Source organism: Muscardinus avellanarius, assembly GCF_963383645.1.
Source record: "Muscardinus avellanarius genome assembly, chromosome: 3".
Classification (NCBI taxonomy): domain Eukaryota; kingdom Metazoa; phylum Chordata; class Mammalia; order Rodentia; family Gliridae; genus Muscardinus; species Muscardinus avellanarius.
Genome location: NC_137788.1, coordinates 130,931,285 through 130,956,936, shown reverse-complemented (window position 1 = coordinate 130,956,936; position 25,652 = coordinate 130,931,285). Strand labels below are relative to the sequence as shown.

The 25,652-nt window shown below is 41.0% G+C and overlaps 1 protein-coding gene across 3 annotated transcripts in view; it reads left to right on the top strand.

Moving 5' to 3' along the window:
* DPP8 (dipeptidyl peptidase 8) overlaps nt 1–23,029 on the top strand; it is a gene marked incomplete at both ends in the record, with an annotated part of 57,980 nt that extends 34,951 nt beyond the window's left edge. The window contains 9 exons of one of the 3 annotated variants that reach the window (XM_080690547.1): nt 1,032–1,111; nt 5,417–5,569; nt 5,856–5,991; nt 7,072–7,217; nt 10,083–10,229; nt 11,480–11,632; nt 16,640–16,782; nt 18,939–19,050; nt 22,907–23,029. In XM_080690547.1, the coding sequence (XP_080546673.1) occupies nt 1,032–1,111; nt 5,417–5,569; nt 5,856–5,991; nt 7,072–7,217; nt 10,083–10,229; nt 11,480–11,632; nt 16,640–16,782; nt 18,939–19,050; nt 22,907–23,029 (1,193 nt within the window). The remainder of the gene's footprint in view (nt 1–1,031; nt 1,112–5,416; nt 5,570–5,855; nt 5,992–7,071; nt 7,218–10,082; nt 10,230–11,479; nt 11,633–16,639; nt 16,783–18,938; nt 19,051–22,906) is intronic. The other 2 variants (XM_080690548.1, XM_080690549.1) reach the window with 2 other exon arrangements.
* Between the last annotated feature and the right edge of the window lie 2,623 nt (nt 23,030–25,652).

Sequence of the window (25,652 nt, the reverse complement as noted above, 5' to 3'; positions counted from 1 at the left end):
GGTATGGCTGTACCAATTTACTTTCTTACCAGCAGTGTATAGGGGTTTTAATTTCTTTATGTTTGACAATACTTGTTGTTTTCTAGGTATTATTTTTGTTTTGTTTTGTTTTGTTTCCTAGCTGGGCAGGGTGGAACACACCTCTAATCGCAGTATTTGGGCTGAGACAGGAGGATTGCAGGTTTGAAGAGAGCCTTAGCAAATAGTGAGACTCTCATCAACCTGTTTGAAAAATAAAATAGGGCTGGAGTGTAGCCCAGAGATAGAATGCCCCTGGATGCAGTCCCCAGTAACACACACATACACATGCACACAATAATAATAGCCATTCTAGTGGGTATGAAATGGTATCGCATAGTTTTGGGGGTTTTTTTGGTTTTGGTTTTGGTTTATTTTGCAGGTCTGGGGATGGAACCTGGGGGCATTTGACCTCCAAGCTACACCCCCTACCCATTTTTTTTTTTTTTTTTCTTTATTTGAAACAGAGTCTCACTGAGTTGCAGAGAGCCTCACTAAGTAGCTGAGGCTGTCCATGAACCACGATCCTCTGGTCTCCGCCTCCCAAATGCTGGGATTAGGAGCGTGCGCCACCACGCCCGGCGATTATCTTATAGTTTTGATCTTGGTTCTTTAATGACTAATGTTGAATATCTTCCCATGTTCTTATTGGCCATTTGTATATCGCGTGTGTGTGTGTGTGTGTGTGTGTGTGTGTGTGTGTGTGTGTGTGTGTGTTATTAGAGATTAAACTCAGAGGCACTCTACCTTCAAACTATACGTCAGCCCTTTTTCATTGTTTGTTGAAACAGGGTCTCCCTAGGTTACTGAGATTCCCACTTGGTTGCTGAGGCTACATTCCTCCTATCTTAGCTTCTCAAGTACTGAGATTACAAGCATGTACCACTACGCTTGGCTCTTAGCTCTTTTTAATAAGGGTTTTGGGGGAAAAAACAGTTTAGAACACTTCTACATTGTTTCATTTGCTTATAGTCTGGCATAAAATACTAAATTATAATTGTATTTATCTTTAGGTGATTTCAAGTGCCCTATCAAAGAGGAAATAGCAATTACCAGTGGTGAATGGGAAGTTCTTGGCCGGCATGGATCTAATGTATGTCCTTTTATTTTGCTGAAATGTTTTGTCAACATCTGTTGTTTGTGTGCAGTACATAAAAATCAGTAATGTAGCCGGGCGTGGTGGTGCACGCTTGTAATCCCAGCATTCGGGAGGCTGAGACCGGAGGATCGCGGTTCACGGACAGCCTCAGCTACTTAGTGAGGCCCTCTGCAACTCAGTGAGACCCGGTTTCAAAATAAAGAATAAAAAATAGGGCAGGGGGTGTAGCTCGGAGGTCAAGTGCCCCTGGGTTCCATCCCCAGACCCGCCAAAAAAAAAAAAAAAAATCAGTAATGCAACTTAATATGACCCTAGTGTTTTGTTTTTTTGTTTTTGTTTTTGTTTTGCGGTACTGGGGATGGAACCCAAGGAAATTCTGCCTCCAAGCTACACCCCCAGTCCTATTTGTTGTTCTTTATTTTGAAACAGAGTCTCACTGAATTGCAAAGGTTCTCACTAAGTAGCTGAGGCTGTCCATGAACCCAGATTCTCCTGTCTCAGCCTTCCAAATGCTGGGATTACAAGCATGCGCCACCACACCCAACGACCCCAGTAAGTCAGATTATAAATGAATTCTACTTATTGTAAAGGAAGAATCTTAGTTTATATTATGAATCTCAACCGGGCATGGTGGCACACACTTGTAATCCTAGTATTTGGGAGGCTGAGAGGGGAGAACCACAGATTAAAGCCAGCCTCAGCAATTTAGTGAGGTTCTCAGCAATTTAGCAAGACCCTGTTTTTGATTAAAAATAAAATAGGTCTGGGGTATAGCTTAGAGGTAGAAGGCCCTGGGTTCCATTCCCAATACCACACACACACAAAAATAAATTAGAGCTCTCACCTGTTTTATAACCCTAGCAGTAGATGTGTTTTGGTTATAAAAGTCACCATTTTTAAATATATTGTTGCTACTAGAAAACAACCCATACTTTTAGGGTCCAGCAAAAGTTGTGAGCTAGAGAGCTGGTTATGGTAACACATGCCTGTAATCCCAGTTCTTAGGAGGCTGAGACAGGATTGCATCTTCAAAGCAAGTTTTAAAAACAAAAAATAAAGCCAGGCATGGTGGCGCACGCTTGTAATCCCAGCACTTAACAGGCGGAGACAGGAGGATCGCACAGGTTCAAAGCCAGCCTCAGCTACTTAGTGAGGCTCTCAGCAACTTAGTGAGGCCCTGTTTCCAAATAAAGTATAAAATAGGTCTGGGAGTATAGCCCAGAGGTGGAAAAGCCCCTGGGTTCCACCCCCAGTACCACCAAAAAATAAAACAGAGCTGGGGGCTCGGAGGTAGAATGTTCCTGGGTTCAATCCCCAGTACCACTAAATAAATAAATAAATAAATAAATAAATAAATAAATAAATAAATAAATAAATAAATGTAAAAATGCTTCTTCTTAGAAATATATCTATTGTCTTTGTTATATCAAAGTTTTTTTTTTGGGGGGTGGTACTGGGGATGGAACCCAGGGGCTTTCTACCTCCAGGCTACACTCCCAGACCTATTTTATATTTTATTTGGAAATAGGGTCTCTTAAACCAGCTGAGGCTGGCTTCGAGACTGCGTGATCCTCCTGTCTCAGCCTTCCAAGTGCAGGGATTATAAGCGTGCCACCACGCCCAGCTCAAACTTTTTAATTGTATTAAACATTAAGTAATATGAGTCAGGAGTTGTGTCACAGGCTTGTAATCCCAGTACTCTGGAGGCTAAGACAGGAGGATCACAGGTTCAAGGACAGTCTTAGCAAGTAGTGAGACTCTTATCAACCTAGTGAGACCATTTCAAAGTAAAATAGGGCTGGGGTATAGCCCAAAAGTAGAATGCCCTGAGTTCAATCTCTAGTACCACAAAAGAAGAAAAAAAGGGGGCTGATAGACTTTTTTTTTTTTTTTTTTTACGAAATAATAAAACCATGTATTTAGGATATTACTGTTATGTGGGAAGAATATTAAGTGAATTCATCCATAAGTTTACTTACAATTTTTTTTTTTTTTTTGAGTTCTGAATGATGACTTTAAAAGATCTTATCTAGGCTTGGGGGTATAGCTAGGTGGTAAAGCATTTGGTTAGCATGCACAAGGCCTTGCATTCAGTCTCACCACCAGAAAAAAATGAATGAATGAATGAATGAATGATCTTACCCTTGATGGGCTTAGTGATGGATGCCTGTAATGTACTTGAAAGTCTGAGGCAAGAGAATCAGAAGTTCAAGGCCAGCCTCAGCAACTTACTGAGACTCAAAATAAAAATGAAAAAAGCCAGATGTGGTGACACACACTTATAATCCCAGTATTTGGGAAGCTGAGATATGAGAATTGCAGGTTTGCAGTCAGCCTCAGCTGCTTAGTGAGGCCACCCCACAATTTAGTGAGATACTGTTTCAGAATAAAGAATAAAAAAAAAAAAATAGAGCTGGGGCTGTAACTCAGAGGTAGATGCCCCTGGGTTCAATCCCCAGTACTTCAAAAAATAAAAATTTCTCACTAAGTAGCTGAGGTTATCTGCTAACCACAATCCTCCCAGTCTCAGCATCCCGAATGCTGGGATTACAAACGTGTACCACCAAGCCCGTGCACCACCAAGCCGGGTTAGGGAAACAATTCTTGAATTCTTGAAGCTGGGTGTGGTGGCCCAATGTGATAGGAAAAGTCCCTTACCCTTTTTTTTTTTTTTTTTTTTTTTTTTTGCGGTACTAGGGGGTGGAACCCAGGCTACATCCCCAGATATATATATATATGTATATATATATATATTTTTTTTTTTTTTTTTTTGCAGGTCTAGGGATGGAACCTAGGGGCATTTGACCTCCGAGCTACACTCCCTGCCCTATTTTTTATTCTTTATTTTGAAACAGGGTCTCACTAAGTAGCTGAGGCTATCTGCAAACCGTGATCCTACAGTCTCAGCTTCTCAAATGCTGGGATTACAAGCATGCGCCACCACACTCGGCCCCCAGCACTATTTTTTATTTTTTATTTTGAAACAGGGTCTCACTGAGTTGCGAAGGGCCTCACTAAGTAGCTGAGGCTGTCAGTGAACCTGTGCGATCCTCCTGTCTCGGCCTCCCGAATGCTGGGATTACAAGTGAGCGCCACCGTGCCGGGCTTTCTCCATGTGCATCCTTCTGGAAGCTGCATGCTTGGTCAAAGAGGACGACCTTCCCCCAATAGAGGAGGACTGGTCTTCGGTCAAGGATATATGAGTAACTGCGCTCCCCTGCTAGAACCTTCAAACAAGCTCTCACCACTTTCTGACCCTGAGCTTCTGAGCTTCTGAATGATCCCATCGCTCTCAATATCTGAGAGACCGAGACAAGAGGATTGTAGGTTCAAAGCCAAACTAGCAACTTGGCAAGACTCTCGGCAATTTAGCAAGACCCTGTTCCCACATAAAAAGTAAAATGGGCTGAGAGTTTAGCTTGAAGATAGATAGGTATGCGCCATCACGCCCCACTCTCATATTTTTTAAAAGATCATACATTCTGACCAGATAAGAAATTATACAAAAGTGTATGCCTTGCTGGGCATGGTTGTATATGCTTGTAGTCCCAGTCCTTGGGAGGCTGTGACAGTAGAATTGCAGGTTCAAGGCTAGCCCTGGCAACTTAGCTAGACCCTCTCTCAAAAAATAAAATAGGAGGCTGGGCGTGGTGGTGCACGCTTGTAATCCCCTCGCTTGGGAGGCGGAGACAGGAGGATCGCAGTTCAGGGACAGCGTCAGCTACTTAGTGAGACCCTTCGCAGATCAGTGAGACCCTGTTTCAAAAATAAAAACACTAAGAGGTACAATGCCCCTGAGTTCTATTCCCAGGATCGCAAAAATAAATAAATAATAAATAAATAGGAAGGAAAGAAGGAAGGAAAATAGGGCCAGGCGTGGTGGTGCACACTTGTAATTACAGTACCTGGGAGGCTGAGACAGAAGGATCATAGGTTCAAAGCCAGCATGGGCAACTTAGTGAAGCTCTCAGCAACCTAGTAAGACCCTATTTCCTAATAAGAAATAAAATTGGGCTGAGGGCGTATTTCAGAGGTTGAATGCTCCCGGGTTCACACTCTAGTAAAGAAACAAAATAAAACCGGTGTATAACTCAGGAACTCATGTGTTCTTTTTCCTTCTGAACAGGATTTTTTCTTGCCTATTAAGTCATTAGCAAAATGATTCAAGTTTATTAGCACTGGTAGCAAATAAAAATAAAAGGACAAGTTTAAGACCCAAATGATTCTGAATAAAAGTGGGGGTTTTTGTTGAATTACTGGCCTTGCAAGTACTGAATTTTGGTTTTGTTGTTTTGACAGATTCAGGTTGATGAAGTCAGGAGGCTGGTGTATTTTGAAGGCACCAAAGACTCCCCTTTAGAACATCACTTGTATGTGGCCAGTTACGTAAATCCTGGAGAGGTGACAAGGCTAACCGACCGTGGCTACTCCCACTCTTGCTGCATCAGCCGGGTATTAAGTTCTTGTTTGTAAAGGGTTTCCTGTCATATAAAAGTACTCTGTAGTATTCCATTGAGATAGCATGAAAATTGGTGAAGCTAGCCTTATTGTCTTAGAAAAAGCTTCAAAACTCTTAGCCTTAACTTCAGCATAGTGTGTGTGTATATATATCTATATATCTATAGATATATAGTCAAACTCTTTTTATACTCTTGATATAGCATAAGTGCAGCTGTAACAACAGGTACCATTTTTGCCTTTCCCTGAGGAAAAACAATTGTTTCTCTCCTTTCTCTAGCATTGTGACTTCTTTATAAGTAAGTATAGTAACCAGAAGAATCCACACTGTGTGTCCCTTTACAAACTATCAAGTCCTGAAGATGACCCCACTTGCAGAACAAAGGAATTCTGGGCCACCATTATGGATTCAGCAGGTACTCTTTTTTTACCCAGACCGGACCTTAATAGGACTAGTACAGTAGTACATTAAACCTGTGCCATATGTTAATGTTTTCTGAAAAAAGTGTCTCACCTTTATATGACCCTGAGCTTCTGATAGATCTCACCCATCCTTTTCTGGGGCTGGTTGGCTTATTCTCCAGTGATCAGAAACAAATGTGTATTGAGCACCTGCTTTGAGCAAGTTAAATTGAGTGACTTAAATGTGCTTTTTATTCCCACCACCTCAACTTTATTGAATTATGTGTTTCTTTCTAAGCAGGTATATAATTTAACCGTCAATAGGTTATACTGTGAATGTGCTTTGTATAGTCAACACAAAAACAGCTTTTAGACTCTTAAGGGGTATTCAAAATACTGTGTGTCTGCTTCTGAAATAGATAATATGATATATTCATTATATTTTTAAGATGAATATTCTTGCTTTACTTCTTGTTTAATCTCATTTAAAAGGGGGTAGTCAGGCTGGGCATAGTGGCGCATGCTTGTAATCCCAGCATTTGGGAGGCTGAGACAGGAGGATCTGGGTTCACAGACAGCCTCAGCTACTTAGTGAGGCCCTCTGCAACTCAGTGAGACCTTGCTTCAAAAATAAAGATAAGCCAGGCGTGGTGGCGCACGCTTGTAATCCCAGCGCTTGGGAGGCTGAGACAGGAGGATCGCACAGGTTCGAAGCCAGCCTCAGCTACTTAGTTGAGACTCTACAACTTAGTGAGACCCTGTCTCCAAATAAAGTATAAAAAAGGTATGGGAGTATAGCCTGGAGGTAGAAAGCCCCTAGGTTCCACCCCCAGTACCACCAAAAATAAAAAAAATAAAAAAAATAAGGCTACGGGTGTAGCTTGGAGGTAGAATGCTCAAGGGTTCCATTTCCAGTACCGCAAAAATAAATAAATAAATAAATAAATAAATAAATAAATAAATAAATAAATAAATAAATAAAGTGAAAATAAAAAGTAGTCAGTTATTTGTGTTCAGGGATCTGGGTTTTGATATTTTCTTCCTTGCTCTCAGATGATAGAGTTCCCATTACAGACTCTGTTACATATTCACAGGTCCTCTTCCTGACTATACCCCTCCAGAAATTTTCTCTTTTGAAAGTACTACTGGATTTACATTATATGGAATGCTTTATAAGCCTCATGATCTACAACCTGGGAAGAAGTACCCTACTGTGCTGTTCATATATGGTGGTCCTCAGGTGGGAAGATAAATATACACATCATTTGTTCATATACATTTGTGGGGGTGGAGGGAGTACTAGTGATTGAACCCAGGGGCATTCTACCCATTCTACCACTGAGCTGTATCCTCGGCTCTTTTGTTGTTTTTCTTTCTTTCTTTCTTTCTTTTTTTTTTTTTTTTTTTTTTTTGAAATAGAGTCTTACTTGAGCTGGGGTATGGTGGCGCACGCTTGTAATCTCAGCATTCAGGAGGATCATGGTCCTCAGACAGCCTCAGCTACTTAAGTGAGGCCCTCCACAACTCAGTGAGACCCTGTTTTAAAATAATAAAACATAGCCAGGCGTGGTGGCACATGCTTGTAATCCCTGCGCTTGGGAGGCAGAGACAGGAGGATCGCGCAGGTTCGAAGCCAGCCTTGCTGGCTTAAGAGACCCTGTTTCCAAATAAAAAGTATAAAATAGGTCTGGGAGTGTAGCCCAGAGATAGAAGGGCTTCCAGGAATCCCAGTACCACCAAAATAAAATAATAATAAACATAGGGCTGGGGGTGTAAATCGGAGGTAGAGTGCCCCTGGGTTCCATCCACAGTACCTCAAAAAAAAAAAAAAAAAGGAGGGGGTTCTCACTAAGCTGCTGAGATTGGTCTCAAATTTGCAGTCCTCTTGTCTCAGCCTTCCAGGTACTGAGATGACAGTAATGTGCCACTGCACTCTGCTGTTGATTTATTTTTTAAGTGTCGAGTCAGTTGTTTAGGATAAGAATTTGGGCAGTTTGGTGCTTCTGTTTTTACTTTTGTTTTAATTTTCTAGTTATAGAGTTAAGAAAGCTACATATTTAGCCAGCCATGGTGGCACACACTTGTAATTCCAGTACTTGGGAGGCTGAAACGGTAGGATCGCTGGTTCATAGCCAGCCTCAGCAACTTTGTGAGGCCCTCTGTAACCTAGTGAGACTCTATTTCAAAATAAAATAAGTCTGGGGGTATAACTTAGAGGTAGAATGCCCCTGAGTTCAATTCTTAGTATACACACACACACACACACACACACACACACACACACACAGCTACATATTTAAATTTAGATGGCTAATTTGTGAATCAGTATCAATTTCTTACTTTACAATGAGAACTGTAACTATCAAAGAGAGTGAAATATTCCTATCAGTAGATAATACGTTGCTTTCTTTGTAAAGAAACTTATTTGGGAAATTAAATAATTAGATGTCTTGGTAGATAAAAAGTCATTTCAGAAAGTCTTGGTAGCTTAGTGAATTCCCTTTTTCATTCTCAGGCTACATCTCTCAAGCAAACTGCAGTACTTTATCAGCTAGTGAAGACATACTGTACTACTACTTAGCACAGTATGAAGTATATACCTTGATTTTTCATTTCTGGATTAAATAATAGCATGTGACTTAATGCTGTTAACTAACAGCAAAATATTTTGGATAGATGATTTGTTTATTTATTCATTTATTTATTTTTGGTACTCGGGATTGAACCCAGGGGAATTCTACCTCTGAGCTATAACCCCAACTTTATTTTTTATTTTGAAAAAGGTCTTACTAAGTTGCTGAGGTTGGCTGTGAACCTGTGATCTTTCTATCTCAGTCTCCCAAGTACTGTGATTACAGACATGTGCCACTGTGCCTGGCTAATTTGTATGTGTGTGGTACTGGGGATTGAACCCAGTATTCTACCTCTGAGCTACAACCCCAGTTCTATTTTTTTGAAACAGAGTCTCACTATGTTGTAGAGGGCCTCACTAAGTTGCGGAGACTGGCTGCAAACCTGTGATCCTCCTCTCACCCTCCCAAGTACTGTGATTACAAGCAGGTGGTACCACGCCTGTCTCTAATTACTAACTTTTTAAACCTTCACTCCTTATTATATGTCTTCCATTGGCCCAAAAAGTTATTAGAATATAATTATAGTATTTTCATATATAAATACTATATATATATATTTCATATGTAATGCAACTCCGGTGTTCAACAATACTCTTTATAATTATATTCAGTTATTGAGCATTTGGAAATATATCTAAATACCAAGTTGTAAAAAGAATAAAGTAAGCCGGGCGTGGGGGTGCACGCTTGTGATCCCCGAGCTTGGGAAGCTGACACAGGAGGATCGCAGGTTTACAACCAGCCTCAGCAACTTAGTGAGGCCTCCTGTAACTTAGTGAGACCCTGTTTCAAAATAAAGAATAAGCCGGGCGTGGTGGTGCAGGCTGGTAATCCCCGCGCTTGGGAGGCGGAGACAGGAGGATCGCGCAGGTTCGAAGCCAGCAGCACTGGTTTAAGAGACTCTGTTTCCAAATAAAAAAAGTATAAAATAGGTCTGAGAGTGTAACCCGTAGGTAGAAGGGCTTCCAGAAACCCCAATACCACCAAAAAATAATAATAATAAGTAAATAAATAAGTAATAAAAAATATAGAGCTGGGCCTGGTGGCGCACACTTGTAATCCCAGCATTCGGGAGGCTGAGACAGAAGGGTTGTGGTTCGTGGCCAGCCTCAGCTACTTAGTGTGGCCCTTGGCAACTCAATGAGACCCGGTTTCAAAATAAAAAATAGGGCTGGGGGTGTAGCTCAGAGGTAGAAGTCCCTGGGTTTTATCTCCAGTAATGAAAAAAATATATATATACATATATATATGTATGTATATGTATATATACATATACACACACACACACACACACACATATATGTAGCTGTAGGTATAGCTCAGAGGTTAGAATGCCCCTGGGTGCAATCCCCAGTAACACAAAATAAAGTCAAAAGAATACTCAAGTGTTCAGCTTTCTACTTTTTCAATGCCCTGCTTCTTTTATATGCTGTCATGTAATAAATTTCATTAAAGTTCTATTTCTTCTACAGGTGCAGCTGGTGAATAATCGCTTTAAAGGAGTCAAGTATTTTCGCTTGAATACCTTAGCCTCTCTGGGATATGTTGTTGTGGTGATAGACAACAGGGGGTCCTGTCACCGAGGGCTTAAATTTGAAGGCGCCTTTAAGTATAAAATGGTGTGTTAGCATAAAAATACTTTTCTTTTAAAAACATTGACATTTTTTAGTACAGTGGTGTGAAATAGGGAGAAAAAGTTAGGAGGAAGAAGAGAGAGAGAGAGAGAGAGAGAGAGAGAGAGAGAGAGAGAGAGAGTGTGTGTGTGTGTGTGTGTGTGTGTGTGTGTGTATTTATGTGTGTGTTTGCATTCAAGAGTGAGAGGGAAGGCACAACTTGATGTACACCAGGCTAACCCATGTCTGCTTATATAACTTTGAGGAGCTGAGATCGAGCCACTGTTATCCAGAAATACTCTCTATATTGTATAACTACCTTAACCAGAAGGCAGTACCATCTAGTTTTCAGCATCCTATACACTATTGAGGAATAATTGAGATTTGTTCTGTCCTCTGTCAAGAGGAAAACCAACTGGTTAGTCCCTCCTTGTGACAAGCCTTTTTCTCTCTACAGGAAGCTTTAAATGCTACCTTTTAGAGATGCCCCATGTCCTTTCTGCTGCTTTGGGAAATGATGAGAACCCGATGTTCCTTTTGCACAGTAAGGCAGTTACTGTGTTTGACAGTGTATTGGACATGCTGAATAAGAGATGGGGATTTTCTCCCACAGCCAGTTCTTTGACATTATGTTGTATTCTCATGTAAGTTTTTTATTTGTTTTGTTTTTATTTTTATTTTTGGCTCAGTGAGTGAGATTGTGTGCACTGGCAGGCCAAAGTAATATAGACAAGATGGTAGTGGTAGGAATTAGGTTTAGTAAAGGTTTAAAGAAATAGTATATTCAATTCTTAGTGGTAGTATAATGGGAGAATAGAAAGAATAGGGCCTCAAGAGTGATTCCCTCTGCTTTACTGCAGTAACTGTTAAAAAAGAAGTGAAATTAACCAGTCTCTTAAGGAGACTAATTTTTTTGTCTTGGGATAGGAAAGGCTTGTTACAAGGAAGATGCTGACCTCTTAGCAGACAACAGAACAAATGGAAATGGGAAATACCCAATAGTAAGGGACAGTTTGCAAAGCCATAGGAAAGAACTTTATGATTAAGCAGTAACAGGCTAGCAACAGAAACTGTAGGCACCTCTCTCTAAGAAGATAGTAAGAAAAAAATTTGGGGGAGCAACAGAATCTCAGTTGTTAATGAAACTCTAACCTGAAAAAATGTTTTAGTAAGAACATTTATCAGCTTTAAAAAGCAGTCTTATAATGAGACCTTGATATATCATAATCAGTGAAACATTCTCCCTTTTTTGACAGGGCCAAATAGAAATTGACGATCAAGTAGAAGGACTCCAGTATCTAGCCTCACAATATGACTTCATTGACTTAGACCGTGTGGGCATCCACGGCTGGTCCTATGGAGGATACCTCTCCCTGATGGCATTAATGCAGAGGTCAGATATCTTCAGGGTACGTGACTTCCTTTCATACTCATTTTTGTAGTAAGGGTAGAATTCTCTGTAAATTGAGATATGCAAAAATGATTATTTTCTGATGGCTTATAGCTAGCAAATTCTAGAACATTAGGGTTCATATATTAAATGGCCATGCAAAATAAATATCTCAAGTACTAGCATAGGTTTTTTATTAAACACTTAATCAACTTGACTGTGTTTTGTCTACTTGTAGACATGCCAAAGATTATGCTAGATAGTCATCATTAGAGAGACCTCCTTGCCCTGTATGCCACTCTGTCCTCGGCAGCCAGCCACAGTGCTTAGCACATAATAGACCCTCTGTAAGCTGTCACACCACAAGCCCTGGACTCAGCCCCCATATGCAAAACAAAAAGAAGGAAAAAAATTGCGTTCAATGAATGAATTATTAAGGACTTAAATGTTTTTATTCATTAAACTCTTAGCATATATCAGAAAATACATAAAGATGAAGATAGTTAAGAAAGTAGGAATTAAATTTTGTTGTTGTACTGGAGAATGAACCTAGGGACAGTTTATTACCACTGAACTATACCCTCAGCCCTTTTACTTTGAGACAGGGTCTTGCTAAATTGACCAGGCTGGCTTCCAATATCTCAGCCTCCCAAGTAGTGGGATTACAGGTTTGTATCACTGCACCCAGCAGAGTTTATCTTTTTCTAATATTTCAACAACATGATTTTAAGCCAGGCAAACTAGTGCACGCCTATGATCCCAGGAGGATTACAGATTCAGGGCCAGCAGTCCTTGGTAACTCTGTGAGACCCTGTTTGTTTGTTCCTTTTTTTTTTTTTTTTTTTTTTGGTGGGATGCTGGATATCAAACCAAAGAGCATACTACCTTTGAGCTATACCCCCAGTGTTGCCGACTAATCTCAGTTGGGTCGTTATTGTCAGCTCCCGGTCAAATCCTCAGAAAGATGGGGCAAAAGGCAGGTGGAGTTCTGCAGAAGGCTATCTGCAGCAATTCTTTCCCCTCTATGAATTCCCTAAGTTTTTAGGTACGACGCTTGGGAAAGAATTTGAGGTGGACAAAGGCTTCTTGAGCCAATGACAATTTATTACAGGAACCCAGAGAAATTTATACCCTTCACCAGTGAGATTAATAATAGGAGAAAAAAAAAAAGAAAGGGAAGGGGGGCAATCACAGCAAAACAATAGTAAATTACATATAAACAAAGTAAATGACTAGTCCAGCATTTAGGAGATAAGCTCCAGGATCTTTCTTCCGATATTGCAGCAGGGCAGGTCCAAAGGTAAATTCCAAAGGCAATACAGGCACGCCCAAGGCCCAGGGCTTGGAGAATACGCCTTCTCATGGAATCTTCTTTTGCTTTCTTTTTTGAAGTTTCCATCTATATCCATATGACAAGCATGGGGAGCTGTGGCGGTCCAGGGAGATGCGATGGGAGCCTCTCAGATCTCATCCGCTTTGCCTTCTGAAGTCTGAAAGCTTACAAAAACTCACAACACAGCTTGGCAAATAAGACACCACAAATAACACTGTGAAGTTCTTGGATTTAGTTGTCAAATGTATTTCCTTGACTGCTGAACACTCTTTTTTAGACAAAAAGCCTATTAAAGGCCTATTGGTCTCTAATAATCCATTTCCTTATCACAAACCCTCTGCAACCTGCTTCTAACTTTCTAATTCCTTTCTTTCCCAGTCGGGACGTTCTTATGATAAGCTCTTCTTCATGAAAAAGTGCTTTCTTACTCTTATGGTATTTCCTTTCCTTCATACATATATATTTAGAATATCTGTCCTTTATTTTGTCATTTTCATTTCTAGCCATGCGGCATTCTCCCTGTTTCGGGGAACGCTCACACTGGGCGTGAAGGTCAACAATCTTTCTCCTTGGCTCTATTGTATTTTGGCAACTAAGTTGTTCATCAGTTAAATTGCTTTGAAGTCACACCCAAAATTTTATCTTCTCTGTCTCTAGGCAGGATCTCAAGGGTAAACAAAGTTTCCTTAAACTGAGCTATCGGTTACCGGAGTTAATAGCTTAACCTAAGTTAGTGATAGTGAGGGTCAGAGACCCTTTGTAATTGCTGCAGTTGGAATGCTTATCACAGCATCTGAGTTCTGGCCAGTTTTTTCCTTACTATTGAGCAAAGCCAAGGACGTTTATTTCCACGGACTCAATTTCTGATCTCACATCATCAGAGCAATTCGTGTAGAGAGTTAAAAGAATACCAAGAGAATAATAGTTATGAAGGATATCTAAAGTGGGGGATATTTTTTGCCAGAGACGATACCTCTTTCTCGGGGCGTTCTGCCTATTTTACTATGTGGAGTGGGGGTCCTCAACACATAGATGCCGAGGCAGCAGGATGTCTTGGCACCCCAGCCCTATTTTATTTTATTTTATTTATTTATTTATTTATTATTATTTTTTTTTTTTTTTTTTTTGTGGTACTGGGGTTCCTGGAAGCCCTTCTACCTCCGGGCTACACTCCCAGACCTATTTTTACATTTTTATTTTTTATTTGGAAACAGGGTCTCCTAAGCCAGCGCGCGCGGCTGGCTTCGAACCTGCGCGATCCTCCTGTCTCTGCCTCCCAAGCGCGCAGGGATTACAAGCGTGCGCCACCACGCCCGGCTGTTCTGTTTTTTGTTTGTTTGTTTTGTTTTTGGTGGTACTGGGGATGGAACCCTTCTACCTCTGGGCTACACTCCCAGACCTATTTTATATTTTATTTTGAAACAGGGTCTCTTAAGCAGCGGGGCTGGCTTCAAACCTGTGCAGATCCTCCTGTCTCCACGTGGGGATTACAAGCGTGCGCCACCACGCCCCACTGTTCTTTTTTTGTTGTTGTTGTTGCTGTTGTTATTGTAGTTTTTTATGGTACAGAGGGTGAAACCCAGGGGCTTTTCTACCTCTGGGCTATACTCCCAGACCTACTTTATACTTTATTTGAAAACAGGGTCTAACTAATTTGATGAGAGCTTCACTAAGTAGCTGAGGCTGGCTTCAAACCTGTGTGATTCTTCTGTCTCAACCTCCCAAGTACTGGGATTACAAGCATGTGCCACCATGCCCTGCTTATTTTTATTTTGAAACTAGATCTCACTAGTTGTGGAGGGCCTCACTAAGTAGCTCAGGCTAAGCCCTATTTCAGAATAAAAGAGCTGGGCTTGGTGGCACAGACTTGTAATCCTAGTACTTGGGAGGCTGAGACAGGAGAATCACAGATTTGTGCCGGCCTCAGCTACTTAGTGAGGCTCTCTGCGACTTAGTGAGGTCCTATTTCAAAATAAAGACTAAAAAATAGGGCTGGGAATGTAGCTTGGAGGTAAAATGCCCCTGGGTTCACTTCCTAGTACTGCAAAACAAAGCAAAGCAAGGCTGGAGTGTAGCTCAGAGACTTAATCCCTGAGTTCATTCCCCAGTACCAAAACCCAAAAAAAAAAAAAAAAAAAAAAGATTTTATTTTATAGTGAAAAGTAATTTTGTGTATGTGTGTGTGGTGCTAGAGATTGAACCCAGGGAAATTCTGTATCTCCAGCCCTATTTTATTTTTTTATTTTGAAACAGTCTCATTAAATTGCAGACTGCCTTGATAAATTGGTGAGGCTGACTACAAAACTGCAATTATTTTGTTTCAGCCTCCCAAATACTGGATTTATAGGCATGTTACCACAACATCTGGCTTAAATATTATATGTGTGTGCATTCTACCTCTGAGCTAAATCCCTAGCCTGATTTTATTTCTTGTTTAGAAAAAGGGTCTCACTAAGTTGTCGATGCTGGTTTAGAACCTGCAATCCTCCTGTCTCAGCCTCCCAAGTACTGAGATTACAAGCATGCGCCACCACGCCCAGCTTTAGATTATTTAAATATAAAACTGTATGTAAGAGCCTTAAGATGCGTCCAGTTTTTAGTACTTAAATATAGTTCATTCAGCCGGGCGTGGTGGCACACACTTGTAATTCCCGTGCTTGGGAGGCGGAGACAGGAGGTTTGCGCAGGTTCAAAGCCAGCCTTGCTGGCTTAAGAGACCCTGTTTCCAAATAAAAAAAATATAAAATAGGTCTGGGAGTGTACCCCAAAGATAAAAGGGTTCCATCCCCAGTACAGTTCATTCACAGCCGGGTGTAGTAGTGGTGCACACTTTTAGTCACCACTCTTGGGAGGCTGAGACAGGGTTGAAGTCAGCCTCAGCTACTTGGTGAGGCTCTCAGCAACTTAGTGAGACCCTATTTCCAAATAAAATACAAAATAGATCTGGGAGTATAGTCCAGAGGTAAAAGGTTCCACCCCTAGTACTCCCCCCCCCCCCGTGTGTGTGTGTGTGTGTGTGTGTGTGTGTGTGTGTGTGTGTGTATTTCATTCACTATTTTTACCAACAAAAACAAAGAAAAGTAGCCATTTCTCTCCTATATAAAGTTGACAGTTCCCCTGAATTTCCCCCCCAGTAGCAGCAATGAGTGTGCACTAGGGTACTCACACACTCTAGGTCAGTTTTCCCTGTTAATAAAGGACCCACAGTTTGTATTCAGCTAGTCCAGGTTAAGGGTTTGGTATGTGGCATGCCTGTGAACATGAAATTTTCTTATTCACAGAGTATCAAATTTATCACGCTTTTTTTGGGGGGGGGGTTACTGGGGATGGAACCCAGGGACTTTTCTACCTCCGGGCTATACTCCCAGAACGATTTTATACTTTATTTGGAAACAGGGTCTCACTGAGTTCCTGAGAGCCTCACTGAGTAGCTAAGGCTGGCTTTGAACCTGTACGATCCTCCTGTCTCAGCCTCCCAAGCGCAGGGATTACAAGCATGCGCCACCACGCCCAGGTTACATTACACCACAGTGTATCAAATTTATGACCTTGGAACTCTACTTCAATTTTCTGAGTCTCCTGAGAGCATATATGCCCAGTAGTAAGTCTAAAGCCTGTAAATTTGCACTTGTAAGTCTCATTGCTGCAACTCTATTCTGGAACACAGTTGATTGTCAGTGTTGTCTTGTGCAGGTTGCAATTGCTGGAGCTCCAGTCACTCTGTGGATTTTCTACGATACAGGATACACAGAACGTTACATGGGTCACCCCGACCAGAATGAGCAGGGCTATTACTTAGGATCTGTGGCCATGCAAGCAGAAAAGTTCCCCTCTGAGTAAGTTCAAGCTTTAAAATTAAGCTTATAAATTTTAAATTGTGTCTTTCAGAGACAAAGACAGAAGTTTATTCAGTAAAGTGGGGGATACACATTCAAGGCAGACCATGGGCTATCTCAAGAGAGAGAGGGCGCCTCTGGGGTCTTAGAGTTCTTCATTCATAGGAGACCCTGTGAGACAGTAGACGTGGAGATCTGGACTTCCTTCACATCTTCAAGTTTCTGATTTAATTTGTGTTTAAATTGGCTGTTGTGTATGTGGTACTGGGGATAGACCTAGGGGCCTTCTACTTCTGAGCTACACCTCCAGCCCTATTCTTTTATTTTGAAACAGGGTCTTGCAAAGTTGCAGATGACCTCACTGAGTTGCTGAGGCTGACCTGCAATCCTCCTGTTTCAGCCTCCCAAGTAATAGAATTACAAGTATGTGCCACCATGCCTGCTTAAATTGTTTTAAAAACTTGTCTTTAGCTGGGCATGGTAAGCGTACACTTGTAATCCCAGTACTTGGGAAGCTGAGACAGGAGGATCACAGGTTCAAAGCGAGCCTCAGCAATTTAGCAAGAGTCTCAGCAACCCAGTGAGACCCTGTTTCCAAATGAGAAATAAAATCTGGCTGATTAAAAATTAGCCAGGTGTGGTGGCGCACACTTATAATCCTGTCATTTGGGAGACTGAGACAGGGGGATCGCAGTTCACGGACAGCCTCAGCTACTTAGTGAGGTCTTCTGCAACTTAGTGAGACCCTGTTTCAAACTAAAGAATAAGAAAATAGGGCTGAGAGTGTAGCTCAGAGATAGAATGCCCCTGGGTTCCATCCTCCGTGCCACAAAAAAAAAAAGTTGGGCATGGAGGCACAGGTTTGTAATCTCAGTACTTGGGAGGCTGAGACAGGAGGAATGTAGTTTAAGCCAGCCTCAACTACTTAGTGAGGCCTTCCACAACTTAGTGAAACCTTATTTCCAAAAAAGCATAGAAAAATAGGGCTTCAGGTCTCTTTTAGAGGTAGAATGCCCCAGGTTCAACCCTATCACCTTCCCACACACAGACAAAAAAAAAAAAAAAATTAAATTAGCCGAGCATGGTGGTGCACACTTGTAATCCCAGCATTCAGGAGGCTGACAGGACGATCTGGTTTTGCAGACAGCATCAGCTACTTAGGCTCTTTGCAACTCAGTGAGACCCTGTTTCAAAATAAAGACTAAAAAATAGGACTCGGGGTGTATTTCAGAGGTAGAATGCCGCTGGGTTTCATCTCCAGTATTGAAAAAATAAGTAGTTTAAATGAAAATTTTGTGTGTGTATGGTACTGGGAATTGAATCCAGAGGCATTCTACCTCCTAGATATACCTCCAGCCTTTGTTTGTTGTTTGTTTGTTTTGAAATCTTCTTACTAAGTTTGTTGAGGCTGGATTGGGACCTGCAATCCTCCTGTCTCAGCCTCCCAAGTACTGGAATTACAAGCATGTGCCACCTTGCCTGGTTAAATAAAATTTAAATTAACATTTTAATTTTGAAAATATTGAATCCAGTGAGACCTTCCACAACTTAGTCAGACTTGTTTCAAAATAAAGAATAAAAAACAGAACTGGGGGTCAGGCATGGTGGTACACGCTTTGTAATCCCAGCCTTCGGGAGGCTGAGACAGGAGGATCGCAGTTCATGGACAGCCTCAGCTACAACTTAGGCCCTTTGCAACTCAGTGAGGCCCTTTTTCAAAATAAAGAATAAAAAATAAGGCTGGGGGTATAGCTCAGAGGTAGAATGCCCCTGAGTTCCATCCCCAACAAAAAAATATATATATATTAGCCGGGCGTGGTGGCGCACGCTTGTAATCCCAGTGCCTAGGAGGCTGAGACAGGAGGATCGCACAGGTTCGAAGCCAGCCTCAGCTACTTAGTGAGGCTCTCAGCAACTTAGTGAGACCCTGTTTCCAAGTAAAGTATAAAATAGTTTTGGGAGTATAGCCCAGAGGTAGAAAGCCCCTGAGTTCCACTCCCAGTACCACAAAAAAGAAAAAATACTGAATCCATGATTCTCTAACATTACATTATAAAGAAGTTAATATTGCTAAGTGTGTTTAGATTAAAGGAATTAAGTGATTTCCTCAGTACACTACTGTTTTGACTAATGCTCTAATAATTTCATTTCTCCAGACCAAATCGTTTGCTACTCTTACATGGGTTCTTGGATGAAAATGTCCACTTTGCACACACCAGTATATTACTGAGTTTTTTAGTGAGGGCCGGAAAGCCATATGATTTACAGGTAAGTTACTCTGTGTTTTAAAATTAAATTCAATAATAATTACCAATAAATTACTTTGAAATCTAATAAAAATTGAGTATTTAGGAGAACTAAATCGGCATAGTTACTAGTACCTCTAGTTGAAAAAAATCAATCTACTGATGTCTAAACATGTGCCTGTTGGATGACATGACTTTGATTCACGTCTGCTTCTAGTGTACGAGTGTGGAAGCAGTGACAGGAAGGCCATACGCTGGCCTCTGTACTTCTCTTTTACTCGTGGAGGGTGAGAAAAGGCTACTTGATATAACTGTTGTAAAGGGTTGTTAGGACCTGATTACATTAGTTTCCTCTTTTTTGCATTGCCATTGGGACAGTAACCAGCAAATTACCCTCCCCAGTGCTTCCTTACTCAAAAGAAGGTTTTAAGAAACGATTCTTCCTTTGTATCCTTAAAAAAAATTTATGTTTTCATAAGAAATGGAAAACATTGCCGGGTATAGTGGTACACGCTTATGGTCCCAGTACTTGAGAGGCTGAGACAGGAGGATCGCAGATTCGTAGCCAGCCTCAGCTACTTAGTAAGATGCTCCAAAACTTAGTTAGACCTTGTTTTAAAATAAAGAATAAAGTGGGGCGTGGTGGTGCACGCTTATCCCAGCATTTGAGAGGCTGAGACAGGAGGATCACAGTTCGAGGACAGTCTCAGGTACTTAATGAGGCCCTTTGCAACTCAGTGAGACCCTGTTTCAAAATAAAGAATAAAAAATAGGGCTGAGGGTATAGCTCGGAGATAGAATGCCCCTGTGTTCTATCCCCAGTACGAAAAGAGGGTGGGGAGGGAGGGAGGGAGGGAGGGAGAAAGGGAGGGAGGGAGGGAGGGAGAGAGAGAGGGAGAGAGGGAGGGAGGAAGGGAGAGAGAGACAGACAGACAGACGCAGGCAGGCAAGGCTGGGGATATATCTTAGAGGTAGAATGCTCCCTGAGTTCAATCCCCAGTAACACAAGAAAAAGAAATTTTTTTTTTTTTTTTTTTTTTGTGCTACTGGGGATGGAACCCTTCTACCTCCGGGCTACACTCTCAGGCCTATTTTATATTTTATTTGGAAACAGGGTCTCTTAAACCAGCAAGGCTGGCTTCAAACCTGCGCGATCCTCCTGTCTCCGCCTCCCAGGCGCAGGGATTACAAGCGTGCGCCACCACGCCCGGCAAAACATTACTTTTTTAAAAAATTTCAGTTGATGTTTCTGTCAAGTTAAACTATAAAATAAGTCAGGTGTGGTGCCACACACTCATAATCCCAGTACTTGGGAGGTTGAGACAGGAGGATCACAGTTTCATGGCCAGCCTCAGCAATTTGGTGAGGCCATCTGCAATTTGATGAGTTCCTGCCTCCAGCTATACTCCTAGACCTATTTTATATTTTATTTGGAAACTAAGTTGCTGAGAGCCTCACTAAGTAGCTATGGCTGGCTTAGAACCTGTGGGATTCTTTTGTCTCAGCCTCCCAAGCCAGCCACCCAAGTGCTGGGATTTATAAGCGTGCGCCACCACACCCAGCTTATTCATTCATTTTATTCATTTATTTATTTGTATGTGCTACTGGAGATGAAACCCAAGGGCATTCTACCTCTGAGCTATATCCCCAGCCCTTTTTTATTATTTTTTATTTTGAAACAGGGTCTTGCTAAGTTGCATAGGGACTCGCTAAGCTGCTGAGTCTGTCCTCGAACCTGTGATCCTCCTGTCTCAGCCTCACAAGTACTGAGATTACAAGCATGTACCACCACCGTGCTCAGCTAGTGAGACCCTGTTTCAAAACAGTAAAATAAAATAGGGCTGGGATGTAGCTCATAGGTAAACCGTCCCTGGGTTCAGCCCCCAGTGTAAACACACACACACACACACACACACACACACACACACACACACACACACACACACACACACCTAAGATATTTATCTAAAGCAACAGTTATAAAAGTTTTTTTGGCAGGACCCTTTTTTTTTTTTTTTGGATGTAGAAGCTTTCTACCTCCAGGCTATACTCCCAGATCTATTTTATATTTTATATAGAAACAGGGTCTCACTAAGTTGCTGAGAGCCTCACTAAGTAGCTGAGGCTGGCTTCGAACCTGTGCGATCCTCCTGTCTCAGCCTCCCAAGCGCGGGGATTACAAGCGCGCGCCACCACACCCGGCTGCAGGACCCCTTTATATACCAGAACTTTGTTATGTGTCTGTCAGTATTTCTCACTGGGTATGGAGGTACATGCCTGTTGTTCCATCTACTCACAAGGCTGAGGCAGGAGGATTTCTTGAGCCCAGGAGTCTGAGAGCAGGCTGGGCAACATAGTTTTTCAAAATTCAAATTTTTACTCAAAAGCTCAAAGTAGCCGGGCATGGTAGCGCACACTTGTAATCCCAGCATACGGGAGGCTGAGACCGGAGGATCATGGTTCACGGACAGCCTCAGCTACTTAGTGAGGCTCTCTGCAACTTAGTGAGTCCGTTTCAAAATAAAGAATAAAAAATAGGGCTGGAGGTGTAGCTCAGAGGTAGAATAACCCCTGGGTTCCATCCCCAGACCTGCAAAAAAAAAAAAAAAAAAAAATCAAAGTATTTCATTGGCAAACAAGTATTGTTAGTATGGTCCTCGAAGTAGCCAGTTTACTTCATTCCTTTTTGAGAAAATGTTTACCAGACAAAAAAGTCTAGATAACTGTAGTTGTCAGTCATTTTCCATGGGGGGGGAGGGTTCCACTAAAAAAAAACAGTCAGCTTGCACAAGTACCTTTCTTTCAAAAATCCGGTAGCTCAAGTGTTTTATATATATTTCCAATTTCAGAACCACCAAATCTTAAGACTTCTACTCTAGAATTGAAGTTGTATAAAATTCTAATTTTTAGTGGTACTTAAGTAAAACAATTTTTTTTTTTTACTACAAGTGTATGTTTGTGTCAAGAACACTGTGACTTCTGGTACCATTTAATGTTACTGCCTTGATTCATGCTAAGACATCAGCAGTTTAACTTACCATTGCTTTTTTCTTTTTTGTGGTACTGAGGATTGAACCTAGGGACATTCAGCCTCTGAGCTACTATACCCTCAGCCCTATTCTTTATTCTCTATTTTGAAACAGGGACTCATGAAGTTGCAGAGACCCTCACTATGTAGCTGAGGCTGGCCTCAAACCCACGATCCTCCTGGATTATATGTGTGGGCCACCGCCTGCCTTCTCCATGGCCTTTTCATTATTGGTGCAGCACCATGATAGAGTGAATATAATGTGGTTGATAAAGGCAGATAATGTCTTGGCATAGTTCTGAAGAGATTTGACCATATATCCTTTGAAAGGGTTCCCAAGGACCCCTTGACGTCTGCAGACCACACATAGGCAATGAGCCATTGATCTACAGAAAAATCCTTTATTAAGCCTAATGGGCCTGTATAAGGAATTATAAGGAGAAGGGCCTGTTTTTTTTTTTTTTTGTTTCTGTTTGTTTTTAGCAGTACTGGAGATTAAACCTAGTTGTGCTTTATCACTGAGCAACATCCCCAACCTTTTTATTCTTATTTTGAGACAGGGTCTTACTAAGTTGCCGAGGCTGGCTTCAAACTTGTGATCCTCCTGCTTCAGCCTCCTGAGTGGCCAAAGAGGTAATACTGCCTCCCAAGAAGCTCTTGTGTTGAGGAGAGGGCCTTTAATTAGGATGTGTTATGTGCATCTTTGAAGGACTGTGCTCCATATTATTTGTCCTGTTATTAAAACACCCAGAAAGAGCCAGGCGTGGTGGCACACGCTTGTAATCCCAGCATTCAGGAGATATGTTACTAAATCTTCTCTTTTTCCTTGTTTTTACTTTTTGCTACTAAGATTTATCCTCAGGAGAGACACAGCATAAGAGTTCCTGAATCTGGAGAACATTATGAACTGCATCTTTTGCACTACCTTCAAGAAAATCTTGGATCGCGTATTGCTGCTTTGAAAGTGATATAATTTTGACCTTTGTGGAACTCTGGTATACACTGGCTGTTTAACCAAATAAGAAAGTTTAATCACTTGAGAACACAGAATTGATCATCACATTTTGTACCTGCCACATAACAGCTACTTCTGAAAGTAAACTTGGTGCCACGCAGGCCTCTATAGCATGTGGATAGTCTAATACCTTAACCTTACACACAAAACTGAATGATGTATATTTCTAAAGGATCCAGCAATACCGTGAGAATTACTGAAAGAAATAAGATATTAGCACCACACATCATACTGCCCTATTTTCACTTTTAATAGCATTATAAACCTCGTGGACTTGGTGGGTTTTACAGTATAACTCTGAGTTTGTTAAAATATGACACTAGTGATTGGTTCGGTTCAATTCCAGAATCTCTGACTAGTTACAGGTGTGCTAGGACTCAAGTGTAATTGATTGTTTAAGCTTCATTGCTTGGGGTAGATCCAGCATGCTGTGAGCTAATCACTATTGAACCTATGACTTAACCAGTCAGTAGTGATTTTTCAAAGATAACTTATTGGCCTCCTAAACATACTTATTTTGGCTCTGACCAGTTTTTAGCCAATTTAAACTATATCTAGTATTAATCTCTTTTTTTCTTTGATATGACACAGTGGGTTTTCCTTTTGCATAAAAGCAAATAACTATATATAGCATGAATTCAGTTAGTCTTATAATGTTGATAATTATAGGAAGAGCATTTTTAATCAGATAATTAGAGAGCTTACATATGTACATGCAAGTTTTTTGTTTGTTTCCTCTAGGAAAAAGAAAACGTACGCATTCACTTGTTTTCAGAAATTTTGGTAATGCCAGTTTCCATTTGGTTTTTTTTTTTTATTAAAATGTTCCAGAATTTTAGGGAGGTGGAAGAAAATTGCAGTGGGTAGGATGTCAGAGAGAGGAGGTAGCAGGGATCTGCTTAAGAATTAAGCAGAAGTAATTTTAACAAAAATACTCGAGACATTTGGGAAGTGAAATTTAGACTCCTAGAATGTTAGCAAACTGGAATTAAGAAATCACTCTTGCCGACATAGCTACAGTCTTAACATTATTCAGGGAAGGAAAAGTTCTTCAGAGTTACTCTTATAATTCCATTTTTATACTCTTCCTCTTAATTTTAGAAACCTTACAGATTTAAGCTTTATCCTTAAATTATTGAACATAATTTAGGTATTGTGAACTTAAAGTGTTCCTGATAACCTTTCATCACAAGCGGATCCCAGGCAAGCTGTAGCTCTCTCTCAGTGTTGAAGGCGCGTGGATAGACATTTTCCTGATTGAGCCCCTGTTCTTGGCTGTGAAGGGAGCTCATAGGCTTTCAAGTGCTGCATGAGACCTGGCCCTCGAGTTTCTCCAGACATGAGTTGGAGCCCATTGGAGCCAGTGGCAGGGAAGGCATCTATGAGTTGTACCCTTTTTATCAGAAGCTTCAGTATTTAAAAAGTTGTTACCAGTACTTTTTAAATCACACTCCAGGAAAAATTGCTATAACTTTCTCACAAATACAGAGAGCATACGAAAGTCTGTAGACAGCAGTCTACATTTGTAAGGATGGTGACAGCATCGAGGGGAACTTGGCCATCGAGCCAAAGTAGGTGGAACTGGCCCAGAAGTGGCAGAGGGATCTGAGGGGTCCATCCTTGGGAAGCAGGGGCTTGGGTTTTGCTGGTTGTGTATTTATACCATATAATAGATTATATACTTTGTTATCTGTATATGCATTGATTTTCATGTTTATGATATTTTCTCATGGCAATAAGATTTGTTTATATTTTTTCAATGTTAAATTAAATTGATTTGGTTAACTTTTCTTTCCCAAGAAAATATTTTCCCTTATACTTAGGTATACATCTGACTGTTAAAGATGGTATGTTTTGGAATTAGTTGGCTTCTGTGGATGAATTCTTATATGCAAAGTAGAAATAGTATAAAGTAGCTTTTTTAGACAGTTACTCATATGAAACCTCTTAGCCATTAAGGTTGTCTCTTCAATATAGCATCTCTTATTTTACCAAAACAAGCCTTAGAACACCTCACATATTCTTGAATTTGTAGTTATTTTCTTTTTGTATCTTGTCTTCTTTCTTCCCACACACAAATGTTCCTTTTATAACTCCCAGTCACTTAAATGCCATTCTCCTTCTCCAGAGGTAAAAATGCCTGACTGACTTGACTTGCAGAAAGAAAACTTGACTGATTTGCGTTTGACAGCCACTGTGGACAACGTTGTAGTTATTTGAAACACTCAGTTTGTTTTACATTGAACTTTTTTGTATGCTGACTATGGGTAAAAATGTAAAAGGTACTAATAGTAGCCACACACACTTGTAAATCCCAGCTCTTGGGAGCCTGAGACAAGAGGATTGCACAGGTTCGAAGCCAGCCTCAGCTACATAGTGAGGCTCTTAGCAACTTAGTGAGACTCTGTTTCCATAAAACAGGTCTGGGAGTATAGCCCAGAGATGAAAAGCCCCTGGGTTCCACCCCTAGTACCACACACACACACACACACACACACACACACACACACACACACAAGGTACTGATAGTATAAATAAGTAGCAACAGTTTGCTGAGAGCCAAAAAACACCCATCAAACTG